The sequence below is a fragment of the Hirundo rustica genome, chromosome 15, assembly GCF_015227805.2.
Source record: "Hirundo rustica isolate bHirRus1 chromosome 15, bHirRus1.pri.v3, whole genome shotgun sequence".
In the NCBI taxonomy this organism is placed as follows: domain Eukaryota; kingdom Metazoa; phylum Chordata; class Aves; order Passeriformes; family Hirundinidae; genus Hirundo; species Hirundo rustica.
This window is the reverse complement of record NC_053464.1, coordinates 8,621,556-8,636,813: the sequence shown is the minus strand read 5'-3', so window position 1 is coordinate 8,636,813 and position 15,258 is coordinate 8,621,556. Positions and strand designations below refer to the sequence as shown.

The 15,258-nt window shown below is 37.2% G+C and overlaps 1 protein-coding gene across 3 annotated transcripts in view; it reads right to left on the bottom strand.

Annotated features, from left to right (window-relative positions):
• The window catches only part of VPS35L (VPS35 endosomal protein sorting factor like), a 47,672-nt gene that overhangs the window by 10,822 nt on the left and 21,592 nt on the right, over window positions 1-15,258 (bottom strand). For all 3 annotated transcript variants that reach the window (XM_040079285.2, XM_040079284.2, XM_040079283.2), the window contains exons 21-26: window positions 14,304-14,389; window positions 13,228-13,308; window positions 10,864-10,927; window positions 8,819-8,917; window positions 7,956-8,033; window positions 6,655-6,769 (exon numbers count right to left, since the gene is read on the bottom strand). In XM_040079285.2, the coding sequence (XP_039935219.1) occupies window positions 6,655-6,769; window positions 7,956-8,033; window positions 8,819-8,917; window positions 10,864-10,927; window positions 13,228-13,308; window positions 14,304-14,389 (523 nt within the window). The remainder of the gene's footprint in view (window positions 1-6,654; window positions 6,770-7,955; window positions 8,034-8,818; window positions 8,918-10,863; window positions 10,928-13,227; window positions 13,309-14,303; window positions 14,390-15,258) is intronic.

Here is a 15,258-nt window from a genome sequence, read left to right as displayed (position 1 = left end):
ATTCAGGATTTCAGGCAGGCAAAAATAAGGAGGAACAGTCAGAGATGGGAAAACAATTAAACTCCTTAAGTCCACCTTCAAAGAGCAAAAGGGAGCGCGTTTAACATACCCAAAGTATTTTTAGTCACGGCTACAATGACAGCAGGCTAAGTCCACTCAAAGGACAAAACCAGGGACCGTGCACATCTTCTGCATTCCACACCACTTCCCTGTATTACAACACTGTCAAACCTAATTTAATACTCTGAAGATTTTGCTTCCACATCCAACAGATGTTGGAAATTTAATGAAGCTTGTACTCCAGTGCAAAAAATTACTGAGATGCGAGTGTGGGGGTTTTGTTACCCTATTTTTTCTGTTAAATAAATGAATCCATTACCGTTTTGACAACCAAGGGTTGTAAACATTTGAATCTCCTTCTCTCATTGGCGAGGTCACTGTGAGAGTTTTGCCACAGTGTTGAAATGTGGTTTTCCCTTGAACTACTGCAAATTGTTCTCCAGCTTAAAGATCTCTACACATCACTTCCAATCCAGAAACAACCAAGACTTCTTTGAAGGAAGAAACTTGACATTAGGAAATGAATGCACTGCTGCTTGGTGAACTGGAAGGTACTATGTTAATTCATACTATTTCATACTATGAATTTGCTGCAGATAAAAAGGTAATTATGTGGATGAAGCTTGGTAGAGCCAGTTTTAGGCATAGCTTGATTAAAGATTGTTACAAGGCATTAGTACTTCGAGACAAAGGCACACAGAGACATAAGTGGAAGATTTGTACAGTGCCATCAGACAGTATCAGCAAGGACACTACACACAAGATGTTTTATTCTTAAGGTGTAATCAGTAAATGCAGCACACACCCCACCCCACTGCCTCCCCTCTCACTCAGAAAAAAAAAACCCACCCCAAAACCAACCACAAATTACAGCCTGCCACTAAATTCTACGTGATCCCTAAAGACTGTGAGATACCACATCAGCAGCAGTCTGTAAAGAAAGCTCCACCAGTAATAATGAAAATTTTGAAATAATAAATGCTGCAGTTAAATACTATAGTTTCTACTGTTATTATGAGGCAAAAAAATACCCCAAATGAGCAGGCATGCAAAAAAAAATACAATGCAAGGCTGGAAAGTCTGTAAGTTTTTTGCAGAGAGAAATCATTGCTCAGAAGTCTCTCAAGTCTTCCAGAGAACCAGTGAGACTGTGTTTAAAAGTATTTCCATTAAGAAATACTTAGATTTAAAAAAAAACCCCAAACTTTTAATATTTATCCTTATAGAAAAGGCTCTTTAAACAACTAAACTGAAAGAAGATAAGGAAAAAAGTCCTCATGAGGGTATGTAACTTAAAAAAGGATGGAGTGGATGGGGAAAGGAGAGAGAATAAAATGTTTTCACAGTGGAGCAAAATAACTACTGCATTCCTTAAGGTTTTGCAGAGACATGTCCTTAGGATGAGCTGGGAGGTGACAATGTTTGCAGACTGGTCTGGAACGTGACTGCAAAGCATCACAGATACATTTCATGATTCTGAGCAATAAAGCAGCAGATGAACTCTAATATTAGTATGGCATGTGGGGAAAGAAACAGCCCTTGCTATAACTATAGAAACTCTAAATAGGCTATTTACACTCATGAAAGATTTTGGAATCATTATAGATTGTTTCCTGAAAACTAAAGTCCTAAACAGCTGTTGAAAAGGTGAGGCAATTATTAGAATCACTAGGAGAGTAATGGAAAACTGAGGTGTCCTTGTATCATTCAAATTGCTGTTGGGCATTTTTACCTGGAATAATCCAATCTAGTCCTAATCTTCTCATTTCCAAAAGCACAAAAAGATACAAAAGGTGCTAGGGCAGGGAACTGTTTCCTTATTAGAAAAGTCAATACTGACAGCAGATTCTTCAGGAACTTACCGACTACATTATCTCATAGACAGCAAAAGGAAAATGAATCAGGAATGACTGAATTCTGCTCCAGCAGATCAGCAGCATGCTCTGAGCCACTCACCTAACATTTAACATAAATTAATCCCTAAACATTACACTTCCAAGTAGCAGGTGACTGTGGAACTCACTATCACATGAAGTTACAAAGGCCAAAAAGTAAAAATTAATTAAAAATACTAAATTCCCAAGGACTGGTCCATCTATTTATTAAATACTATGGTCTGGTCCATACACAAGCTTTGTTGAAGGTTGTATTAAATCACCTGCCCCTGAAAGCCAAGAAGCATCATTCTACACTATTGTTTTCTTAGTAGATGTTACAAGACACTTTCAAAAACAGGTCATGGGCTAGACAGACTTGAAAAACTGACAAACTGATATAAAGTACTAGTCTGAAAAGCTTACAGAGACAGAGATGTCACCTCTCTCACATCATGCAGAAAAGTGGTTGGCTGGGATAAAGAGAGGATCAAGAAAAAGCTCAAGAAATGGGAGAAGTCTCCAGTTCTGGGAATCCCAGGTAACAGAAGAGGTCACAGTTCTGTCCAAATGAAGCAACTCTTAGCATTGCTTGTAAGGAAAACAGCATGACATCGCTCCTTTCCCAAAGCTCTTTTACTGCCTTCAAGGAAAGCAGTATTTTAAAAGATTACAGAGTCACCATATACCACCCTCACCAGAGAAACATGAGCCAAAAGAAGTCCTAGTATCTGTAATTAGGAAAATCTCTTCATGTTCCTATTTCTCTAAACTCTTTACCTCAAATTCTCTCTATTTATACTCTTCAGATCCATAAAGATTTCAGAAGATTAAGAAATACCAAAAATTGTTATCTAGCAGTACTGAGAAAATACTCCAAACCATTATTAGACTACGATTTAAAATTACTAATTAGATATTCCATACCATACTTTCCCCAGAGTGTGACTGAAGCCTTTAGAGAACAGTCCTGGAAAAGTAACATTTTATGCAGTAGAAAAGAAATTTTCTTTGCAATCTACTATGTCTAACTGTGTTTTAGCCACAACTGGAAAACAAAACAAATACCTAGAAGTGAATTAAGCACTGTATGCTTCAGAATTAAAATCTGCATATGCTAAGCAAAAGGGTCTGCAGCAGCTGATCTGAGGGACAAGCTCTCCATTTATATTAAGTTTAATGTTTGACAATATCCCAGTGAAATCAGTCAGACAGAATCAGCTGAATTACCTTATTCACTCAGCATGTTATTTCAAGTGAGGCAAAGATTTCACAGCCTTTAAAACAAAAATGCTGCTTAACACACATTACCAGAAAGTTACGTCATCTCTACCCACCTGCTGAATGCTGTGACCAAACATTAAAAACTCATGCTGTCTCTTTTTTGACAGACAAAAGCAGCATTTCCACAGGGAGGAAATGTGTGCAATGAAAATCATACCTATATCTCTGAAGTCCAGAAGAGTGACTCAATGGAGCACACATTTAATCTCAATTTAGTCCCAGCACCCCCATGACAGAAAGCATGACCAATGAGAATTTATTATTCTCCGCTGGCAGCATGCAGTGCTCAGTGGCTCAGTTAAGAAAAATGAAAAGCTCATCTCTGCAAAATCTAGCATCTTCCTTTCAAAAGTGGGCTCTTAATAGGCTCTCCAGAGATACAAACTATGCATCCGGGGCAAATTCACCTAAAACATTTTAAACATAATTACAGATTCATTTCATTTAAAGCAGCTCTTGGGATCTGGAGATGAAAGAGACAGCAGTCATTTTTAATACATTCTGAACGTTCCCAGACAGACATCCGTCAGTGTATTAATGCTGGAGTTTCGTGAGCCTATAAATTCACAGTTCTGACCCAACTTCATTGTCTTAAAGAAAATGTATTCCACAAAAAAATTACAATTTTCTAATACTGAAGCATTTGGATGAGTTCAAACACTTCATTTGATTAACAGTGTGGCAAATCCAAGCAAGCAGGGCTGGGACAGAGGAAAAGGGAGCAGCGAGACACGAGGACTGATGGTTATGACTGCTGCCCCTTGAAACTGGAAAGGAGGCAAATCCCAAACTTTTCCAGCTATAAGCAGATTAGCTGGGGCTCTCCAATTGCTGATAGTTTATCAGTGCAATCCTCAGACTCATAAATTCATTTACTGTTACGACCTGCACATCCTCCTTTTTCAAGATAGATACATTGGCAATTTAGAGACACCTTCCTATTGCCAACAGAAGTAGTTGTACTCAATTTTGTTATGTGTTTAAGTGAAAAGTTAACTCACTGAAACAGCTGGACTCCCCATAGAAACTTAAAATTGAGAAAAATCCAAGACTTTACCTTGTTACAAACACCAGCTGGAACATTCAAGGAGGAAGTGCATGCACAAAACTCATGCATGCACCACTGCTGACTGAGCTATCAGATCAGGCACATTACCTTTCAGCTTTATTTCTCTTCACAATTTTAAACTAATTAAGCTAATTCAAATCAGCATGAAATAAAAGTTACAGAAAAGGCACAGTTTCCCTTCCTGGCCTAATGCTATCATTAATGGCACACTCTTAAATCTTCACTTCACGCTGCATTGGTTTTAGTAGATCTGTGTCTAACTGGCACCAGTTAACTCTGTTAACTGACTGGAATGAAATTTGCTGTTATGAATTAATCTGTACTTCTTAGTTTTTATTCATTCAGTTGAGATACAGATTAAATTGTGTGAAAAGTAACTTTCAAGGACACATTATGTGACTTCAGTGCATCAACATATGGAAAGACAGTTCACAAAAAAATGTCCCAAGACAGTGCCTAACTGTTTAACACATGCTAAATTACTCATGCAAGTGACATGTCTCTGAGTACAAATTATACCCCAAATAGCTTTGCTAGGGGAGCAAAAAAGTGAATAACTATAAAACCTTGGTAAATGAAGTGAGTTACTCAACATCAGTTGTGCTCTTGCTTCATTTTAACAAAAGCAAAGATGGACCAAATGCTTCTCTCTCTAGCTTGTTGGTCTAAAATTCAGGAGAGTGTGGTTAACAAACATGCATTTTAGAGACTGAGTTCATAATACTTTGCATGTATCTGCTACCTTAAAAGATTTCAGGATGGAGATCCTGGTAATTGTGAGTGCACTGTATTCGTGTGTCAAACAACAGCTGTGCACATTTGTAAACCCTCACACTGGAAAATCTGGACAATTGTTGGGGCCCAGGAGTCTCACTCAGAGAAGAACTGGATCACAAAAATAGTGGAAAAGCAGTTTATGAGTTCGAAGGTATTAAATCAGAGTGGGTCCCAACAAGGTCAGGGGATAATTCTCAAAGACCAAATGTTACAGAAAAACTGCTTTGGATGTGCTTACAATAAGAGAAGCTCTGCAACGCAGCAACAATAACAAAAACTGACATACAGGATAAGGCAAGCTGGTCAATTAAATAAAACACCACAGGGAGAAAAAGTGATTCCATTTTATGTAAACTCTGAAAGAAACTGCACAGTGCTAATTGCACAACAACAGACTTTGCAGATCTTTTATTTGCACAACAAACTTGGACACAACAGTCAGCTTTACTCTAAATCCCTCTGCTTTGCTGTATGGGCAACATCAGATTCAAAACAAAGAAATACAACAGTCACTGTGCACTAAAAGGTCTTAATCAGCATCCTAAGTCAGCTTGTTTGTGCAGCTGGAACTTGCTGGTAAATGCAGAGCTTGAAAAACAAGCTCTCGTGAAGAAGCACAGGGCTAACACAAAGAATTAATAGCCACCACAAAAGATGGTGCAAAGTAACCCAATTTATTACTCTCACAGCTCCACTGGAAATATGTAAAGGAAAAGCATTTACTATTGGAGAGCAGACATTTAAACTCAGGATTCAAATTACAAAACAAAGTAGAATGACATAATTTTAAAAAGGAAAAGAAAAATACTGCAAGCAGTTAAAAGTATATGAAGACTTTTGGAACAGATTGACTTCCATTTGTAACGTGAACGAGATCATATCAAATGGTGATACAGATTTAATGTTCATTCTGATGCCAGAAGAGCTCCCATTTTTTTCCCCAAATCACTTTTTGTCAGAATCTCCTATTACTTAATACCGAACTAACAGGATGACTGAAAATGTGCTCAGGCACCTTTTAATCAATAATTCAGATCCAAAAAAAGAAAATGTGTTTTTCAGTCTTCATATGATCTGCTATTATGCCATTGTTTCACTCTGATACAGTGGCACATTTTCTTAGCTAAGCATTTCTCATGCAGGTGCTCTGGTAACAAGTTTCTGCTGTCACTGACCTAGCCTGGAATTATTTTCCAGCTCATTGGTGGATTTTGTCAGTCTGTGAACTACTAAACAGATGCTTTCATTTCTTTTTTCAATTATAATAAAGCATATCATTTGTGATTAGAGTGCTTGCATAATTATGGAGGATAAAAATTTTCCATGCTTTCCTAATTCCTAAGTATTTTAGGACAACTTACCTCCTGGCCAGGACTATGTCAACTACAATCAGCTGTCCTGGCTCTTGAGATCACGTTGAGGAGCTGCTTTAATATGACACAGCTTTGCTTTAACAGTGTTTGAAACAGAGCTGTATTGTAATTGCATCATAAATATACATATGACTTAGAACATCAACCAAGTTATTTTTCACAGTTAGAAATATTTCTGAAATAAGAGAGCCTTCAAGTAGACAAATTCAAGCCTTACCTTGTGAAAGGCACTGATTTGCCAGAGCAACCTGTCCAGAGTGTAGATACAGATTAAGACGTGTGAAGATACTGCTCAGAGATGGAATTGTAATGAAGCAGAAGGCAACACAAGCCTAAAGTAAATTTTAAAAAAATTAATAAAATTCCTATCTCAGAGTTATAACAGTCTTTATTGATTTAATACACAATCAGGAATCAAAATCTATAAATCAATTTTGGGAAAGATTTTCAATACAAAGCAAGTATTACATGAAGCCCAAAAAATCAGCAATTTTAAATTTCTAATGAGTATTTCAATAATCATAATTTTTTAAAATTGCTAATATTACTAGATAAGCTCAAAACTGACTCTGTATGACTGTAGCTCAAAAAGTCCCTCTCTCCTAGGTAACCCACCCTCGGAGAGGGTTACACTTGGTAACCACCTTGCAGCTCAAGACCAAAAGCTAACTAGAAAAGCAGATTAGTGTCCTCAGGGAGAAAGCATCTGCCCAAGTGGTCAGAGCAGGTGCCCAGCGTGTACTGGGAGGAAGCAGATGTAGCCCAGGTGCTGCAGCTGCAGACCTGTGGGCACAGCCCAAAGCCCTGCATGGAGCAAGCAGCCCCAGGCAGAAAAGCTGCCCAGTGTCAGCCCAGCCACCCTCTGCCCAGGACAGCACAGAGCTGCCATGAACTGGAGTGCAAACACAAACAGCTTCCCACATCCAGATGGACACATCTTGGTTGCCACATTTCAGGTTAGAAGAGGAACAAAAGCAACCTGGATATCCTGTGATGGCCTGTGCACAGTTCAAAGTACATTTGACCATTTCTGTATAGACTCAGAGGCACTAAAGCTGAAAGGAGCACCTTAATTGAAATTCAAATCCTGATTTCAGCATATCAGCACTGATATTATGAGACAGAAGTTAGAATATATTTTATATCCCATCTCCCATTCTCTCTGTGACTGAGTTACATAGAAATTTGGTATTTTATTTCAAATATAATTTGAAAAGCTGAGCTTTCCAGAATTCACACAAAACACCTCTCTGGTGAACATTCCTTTGGAGAGGGAGTCAATCTTGCTCCTCTTTTTCAGCACAAAGCTGCTATTAGATGGTTTGGGTCTTTTTTTTTTTTTTTCTTAAACAGCAACATTTGGCTTTAGAGAGGAAAGACTGTAACAAGAGAAAATGGGACTACAAACAGTGTCAAAAAATACTAACATATTGGTTTTGCAAGAATTATAAACTTAGGTGGAAGTGGACAGTATTACCTGCAAAGAAAGCAGGCTCAGGGTTTATTAGTCAGACCTACCCTGACAAATGAAGCAGTCTTTCTGGAATGATTTCCTTTCATCACCCTTCTGGTTTCCATTGCTAGCTGGTTCACAGACTACACACATAAAACAAAAGCAAACCATTAAGAAAAATGCACAGCCTCAATGACAAATAACAACCTGCATGTTTTACTGCATGCATTTAGGGAATAGCCAGTGTCCAAAAGAACCCTGATACAATGTGTCCCCACTGTACTATTTACTTTTTACTGGGAGAATTTTAGTAACTGTTCCTTAAAGCAAATATGACTCAATTTGTGAAAGCAGACTTGTTTTATTCAAGCCTTTAGTTTATCCTTTCCTTCCCAGCTATAGTGCTGTCACCTCCTTGCTAGCACAAAAATCATGATTTCTAGCTAACACGGATTAAAAAAACCAAAATAACAAAAGGATTTAAGGGAAGATACAATGCTGCTAAGGAATCAGATGCAGTTAATGCTCACCTGTGACTCAATACAGAAAAGAGATTAACCTTCCCAGTCACAGCAGGACACTGCCTGGATCTGCAGCCAGACACAGTCTCATCTTTCCTAGATGGAGGATTATGGAAGAGGCAACCCCAATTCTGAATGCACAGAAGTGCCATTTATTTTATTTTACATGAAATCTCTTGCAATATAGCTCGTTTTCTTTGTTGCAATGATACCATGCATGCCAGTCAAGCAAGAACTTCAGAGTGTTTAGGGGATAAAACCAGAGATGAGGTCAAAGTTCACTTTATAAACACCTGATTAAAATATTTCAGACTTAATTTACCATAGACCAATAATGCGAGCAGGGAATGAGAGAACTGCAAATATATCCCCATTTATTGAGGAAATGTAGATAAACAGTAGCTTACATGAATCAGCTGGACTAGAACAGGCTCCAGATTGCAAAACATTGACCTGGCTTCAACATAGAAACTCAGCTGTTGTTCAAAGTCACGGCCAAATGAAACCTATAAAAGAAAAAAGGTTCCTAGACTTTACCAGCGTAGGCCTTATATCTATGTAAAACTGCATGCAGATAAACCACAGATGCTCAAAAGTCAAAATCCCTATATATTGCAAAGGAGAAAACCCAGCAGTAAGAACAAACAGCAGTCAGAGATTCTCTGTTCTTTTAACTGTCTGCAATACTTGAGCTTCAGGGAAACATTAAAGTTTTACTGCTTTGGTTTTTTGGGGTTTTTTTGTCTATACTTCACATGATTGTCTAGTTTACAGATCAGGTATTTTTCAAGAAAACAAAATTTAAATCCTAGGTTTGTGAAGTGTTTTCAAAACTAGCAGAACTCTTTACGGGAGAGACAAAAGCTTGGTTTTGATCATACTTAGAAAGCAAGACAAAAAAACCTCAGAAAAATAGAAATAGATCTGTGAATCTGTATTCAGATTCCTCTAATTTCTAGTTGATAAAGGGCCTCCAACAGAAAATAGCATTTTTCCTAATTAGATAAACCAATAAGAAAAGTAGGTTTTCCTTGAGTTTGGTTAATAAATACATGCTTATACAATATGGCAAAAGCCTGTAACCTTGCATTCTGACAGGAAAGAAGTGAAAAAACAACCTTTGTGTGAGAACAACCCTCTTCCAACCCTGTAGATTTAAAAAAACCCAAGTGCTGTCAGCTGGAGTGTCTCAGCTGTCAATTAAAAGCAGAGCATGAGGAACTGTCTCCAGGCAGTCTAGGTTTAAGTATGCTATTGCAATTTTTTTTCTAATAGAAGTAAAGATTGCATTATTTATTATTTCTCAAGACACATGCAAAAGAATTTTTTGCAAAATTAGAATAAAATTTACATTTAATCCATACGGTGAAAGATCAAAGGAACTGCACTAGAAAACAAAGGATTGCTTCTCACATTACAGACAAATGTCTTTGCTTTTCCTCTATTTGTACAACTGCTGATTCTTGAGTCCTAGTCTCAAGAAAACTTACCCAAAAATATAAATTTTTTCACCAAAAAGACTCACTGTAAGGATGACTGTAACAATTTCTTTTCCCTCCACATCTTAATGTGTGCTGGTTTAAATTTGTAACTAGTCATTTTGCTGCTATGGAATTTTTTCCCCCTAAACCAGGACTATCAAGATACATCAAATTTTGTTCAATGCAAGAAGCCCTCCTAAAGGAAATGACACTGTATTATACTGCATGTAAAGCTTAATAAAGCAAAACGGTATTAGAACATTAATGAGCAGATTAATATAGCTGAAGAAAAAACAACCATTGAGAGTAAATCCACAGAACTGCATCAAAGAACAAAGAGGACAAATAGACACAGAGCCTGTCAGCTCTATGTGAAAGAAAAAACAGGCATTGAGAGTAATGGTTAGAGAATACAAAAAGCTGGAGAAAGTCTCCCTAAAACACCCTGACATCTCACAAAACCAACCGAGGTCAACAAAAGATTTATCGGAATAAGAGCGAGGGATGGGTTAAAAACTAATTTCAAGACAAAGTGCCTGAGATTCCCCTGGGACTACTAATTTAATGATACAAATTATCTTATTTCTAAATTAAGATAAGCAGAAATAGAATAACAAAGAAGTTACACTTATTTTGTATTTTTGAAAGCTGGTATTGGTTCCATTTAGAGCTAAGTAGTGAAACTTCCTTCACATAAACCAGCGACCTCTCAGATGCTTCAGTTGCTGTTTAACTTTTTAATATGTGCTCTGTTTTACAGGAGATTTACAAAACTAGCAGAAAATACAATTAAATAAACAACATGTGTACTTTAAACTTTCATCTTTCACCGAATCAGCTTCAGCACTGTGTGACATTTCTTGAACACAGACACATTTATTTCACTGCCTGTGGTTTTCAGTGATCTGAAGCACTCATTCCTCATGGAACACAAAAATCTCAGCTCTAAGGTGCACACAATTGTCACTCACCATTTTTATGAATCCGTTTATCAGAGCTGCTAACATTCTTTTCTCATCCTCAAGTGTTAGTGCACTAGAAAAAAGAAAGTAAATTTTAGAATATTGTTTATCCTATTTATCTATAAAAGTTCAAATAATACATGATATTTTATAATTTTTTCTGTATAAAACAAATTTTAATGTGAATATCACCAAGTCAGCCATGAACTAAAATAAATTTCAATTTAAAAAAAGTAAAAATTGCTGAGTATCTTTAGATTCTCTAAAAAACTCAGACTTTGGCACAAGGAGTAGGAAGCTACCCTAATGTTTTTTATTGTAGCAAACAAATGGCTTCAGTCTTGTGTTGCAACATGAGAACTTTGAGTAAGAACTAAGTCTAAAAACCGAAAGAAATTACTAAGTCTATTCTTAGAAGAAAGTTATCCTATTTAAGGAGTAAAGCTTTTGAAATATCCTTTAACTATTATACAATGTATAACATTCATTTACTGTTTTGTTTGGGGTTTGTTCTGTTTAGGGTTTTTTGTTTTAACTAACCTTGCCTCAGAATTTAAAAAATAATTAGCTTCACCTTGCTACAGTGCTGCTTCTCTCTGTGTTTTAGTAAGAACTGAACTAAACAGATGTGGAAAAAGGAGTTTATTTTCAAAACTATCACAGATACCTATTCTACACCAAGAGTCCAAAATCTGATTTGAAACAAATTTACATCACATAAAAAACCAGTCAGTCAAACCTGTTCCACTGAAAATGGATGAACAGAAAGTTAAATTACAATTAACTAATACAATTTAATCCCTTTACCATTATATGCTTGGCTCCAGCTTTGACCTTTAGTATATCAGTTACCAATTTCCAACTCAGACACCAGATGGGAAGAGAACAATACTTTTACTGTACAAATTCAGTAAGGGAGGAAAGAAAACCTCAGCATGATTAGCTCATTAGTGCATTGCCAATCAAAAGAGTCAACTGATGGCCCCTGAAAGGCTCAGAAGGCTTGTAATGAGATCCCCAGGTCAGTAATATGTTTCCAGTTCAATTGTGAATCAGACCCCTACCAGTCTAAAGGCTGTTATCCTCCAACAGCTGTTACAGGGGTCAGCGAGCCCCACACAATGGGCTGGGCGTCTCCTGAACCACGATGCAAAAACAGATACAGGAGTTACTTAAAAATAACTGGAATTTATGATGATTTACCAAGAGATGTACAACCACCTTCGCTCAAGGAACTGCTGGTTTAAGGGATTTTAAAGGTCCCTGTAAACGATCAAATTGTTTTGGCAAAGTGTCAGAGGAAGCACCAAATATGGATTGCCATAAACTGCTTTCTATTTTTTTAATAAGCTGGTTTAGGTACAATATATGGTTCTATTTAAAGGCTGAAGTAGTTTTTAGTACAACTTACAGCCAAATAAGGTATTCTAACCCAAAATAAAGCACTCTAGCTCATATAAATTTGAATTACATGCTAAATCTGACCTTTTTATTGACAATAAATCTTGTATTCATGGCCTATCAAGGATGAGAAAGTTTTAAGCTCCTTTGCAGCATCTGCCATACTAAGAAGCTCTGGGATCACAGTGGCAGAAGGGACTGTGCCTTTACAGTTCAACCCAAAACAGAAGGAAAAGAAGAAGATTTGTCATCTTGATAGCTAGAATTTGCAGCACAGTGATCCTGGCTCTGTTTTCAATCAGACACAGATTTCAGTGTGATTTTTGCAAGTTACCTACAAACCACAACGCTTTCCACACTGCACAACTGCTATTGTAACCCTTGGGAGGGCGCAACAGGGCACAGGGGATCCCAAACAACCACAGCCCTTGAAGTCAAGGGCAAAGTAGAAGAGAAGGAATTAGGGGAAAGATAAAGATGGCTCAACAGCTTCTCAGTTCTATCTTCTCCAACTGAAGTTCCTAGAGATCTTCTTTTTTAAGATTTCACACCCCTTTGTAATGGCTGAAAACAGTGACCCACAAAAAGGTACAACTGGGTATGGCAATCTGTGCTTTAGTAGCTACACATTCACTTTTATCTCAGAAACAGCTTATTAATCACTGTAACTCAAAGATTACATTGGTTTAACTCTCCAAGTGTTTTGAAGATTGGATTGTGAAGTGTCTCTGCCTCACTGGAAAACTACAAAACCGCTGCTACTTCCCTTTTAAAATTCCGCTTCAGTATTCAAAATACAGCAGTAATTAAAGAGCAAATGGTACGTGCTGCCACTTCACTGCACAGCTCTTCCCTCAGCACTAATTGGATTCATGTCTTAATCCACCTTGAAACAAACAGCCTCAGAAACACGAAACCACATCAGGCAGCTCAACTTTGCATAAATGAGTTCTTAGGAGGAGTTCATCTTACTTCACAGAATCATGCATCGTCTTACAGATATGCAGGAGAGCATTGAGTATGACGGGATCCTTTGTCGACTCCTGCTGATGCCTAGAAAGAGTTTTAGGAAAGGTGATGAAAAATCCTCCTCTGTCAAAATGGAAAACAGTGACTAGAATAACACCCCTTCAATGCGTAATTTCAATCACCAGCACTGTATGACACCGCACAAGTTTAAGTTCATTTGTGAACCACAGGAACACCGAAGATCACATGGTTAAAATGTGTACAATTGCAACAAATGCCAGCCAAGAAATATTATCTTAATATACACAGCTGCATCGCCAAGCCCTGGATTCTGACACCTTAAGGGACACAGCAAGGTGGACATGTGATACATTGAGGCAATCTAAGATGAAAACAAAGCAATCCTGGATTTACCAAGATATAATATAATTTCTCAGCTACTCAGGGACCGACAGGAAGGATCAGTGTCAGGTTTAGGTACAGAGGCACATGTGCAGTGCAGCTCCACTAAGATGATTAAGGGGCCACAGCATCTCTCAAATGAGCAAAGCCAAGAGAGCTGGCCCTGTGTGCCCTAGGGGAGAGAAAAGGCTTGGGGGGCTCAGCAGTGAATATAAATACCTGAAGAGAAGGTGAAAATGAGAAAAAGGTTTCAAGAAACCTGTTAATTATTTGAAAAGAAAAGGGCTGCTTAACTTTTAGAACAGTTGAATATATTTTTGTTTTCTAAGTTAATTTTCCACTGCAGCAATACTCTCTATTCTGTGCTGTCACAGCAACTGGAATGTGAAATAAATTTCATAAATCAACAAAGGCAAAAAAAAGGAAAAAAAATTTAGAGATCAATTACTCTGTTAACCCACAGCAAGTCAGCATCAATATAATTACTTCAATTCAGCTTTCTTTGTGAACAGTCAAACAGATTAACAAAACTAATACATTTTCTTTTTTCTTCCCCATAGCCTGGACCACCTTCACAAATTAAATAGCCAATATACTGACTCCTCTTCCCTAGCCATCTTTCAGTTAAGTTTCTCATAGCCTCCAGAGTGCATTTCACTTTGATAGTCTCCACTTACTTAATGAAAGATTCCATAATGCATTTGCAAACCTCCACTCTGACACTTTCCTTCTGGAACATATCCAGAAATGGCAAAAATTTCTCCTGAAAGTGCAAGTACATAAATAAGTAAAATTAGGTGTGTTACAAATAACTCACTAAAACAATAAATATTTTGGATAACTTTTATAAGCACAGCTATTTATGTGTGCAACTATTTTTATCTTATTTGAAAACAGTAATTCATCTCAAAGGATGAAAATGTGGAACTAATACAAAAGGACTGATGGCTGAAAGATGTATCAATTTATTGATTACAGAGATCCAGTAGGGAACACAAAATACAGAACTGCTTGAATCAAATGTTGGACTTTATTTTTAAAAGCAATCATATGCTTCAAACAGCTTAAGATCATGACAAATTCAGACATCTATGGGGGAAAAAAGGTAAGGTATTATAAACAATTAAAATAGTCTACACATCATCAACAATTTCATATCTATCCAGAGCAAGTTACGGTCTAAGACATTCAAATTTCCTTCAAAAAACAAGGGTCATACTATAATACTTAGTTTCTGTATCATCTCAAGAATATAGTGAAGTTAAGTTTTTCAGAATTATCCAAGCAATTTTTTGAACAACTTGACCCCAAATCCACAGCATCAGTCTTGAGTTTCACTCTTCAAATGGTTTCTGTACTTCAACACACACAGTCTGCTGTCTTTGTTTCTATTTTTCTACTTTATACAGTCTCTGACCTCTCTGACTTCCACTTTGTTTCAGTGCCAAGTGTCAGAGCTATGAGAGGGTATGTTAAGTATGTATCATAACACAGAAGCAGCTACCAGCAATTACATTAACACACACACACACAAACAGATGCTATTTCATCTCCCATTGATTGTCACATGCCACAGTAACAAACAAAGGGAATTTAACAGCCTACTGAAAAAAGTATAGAAAACTGGAATTG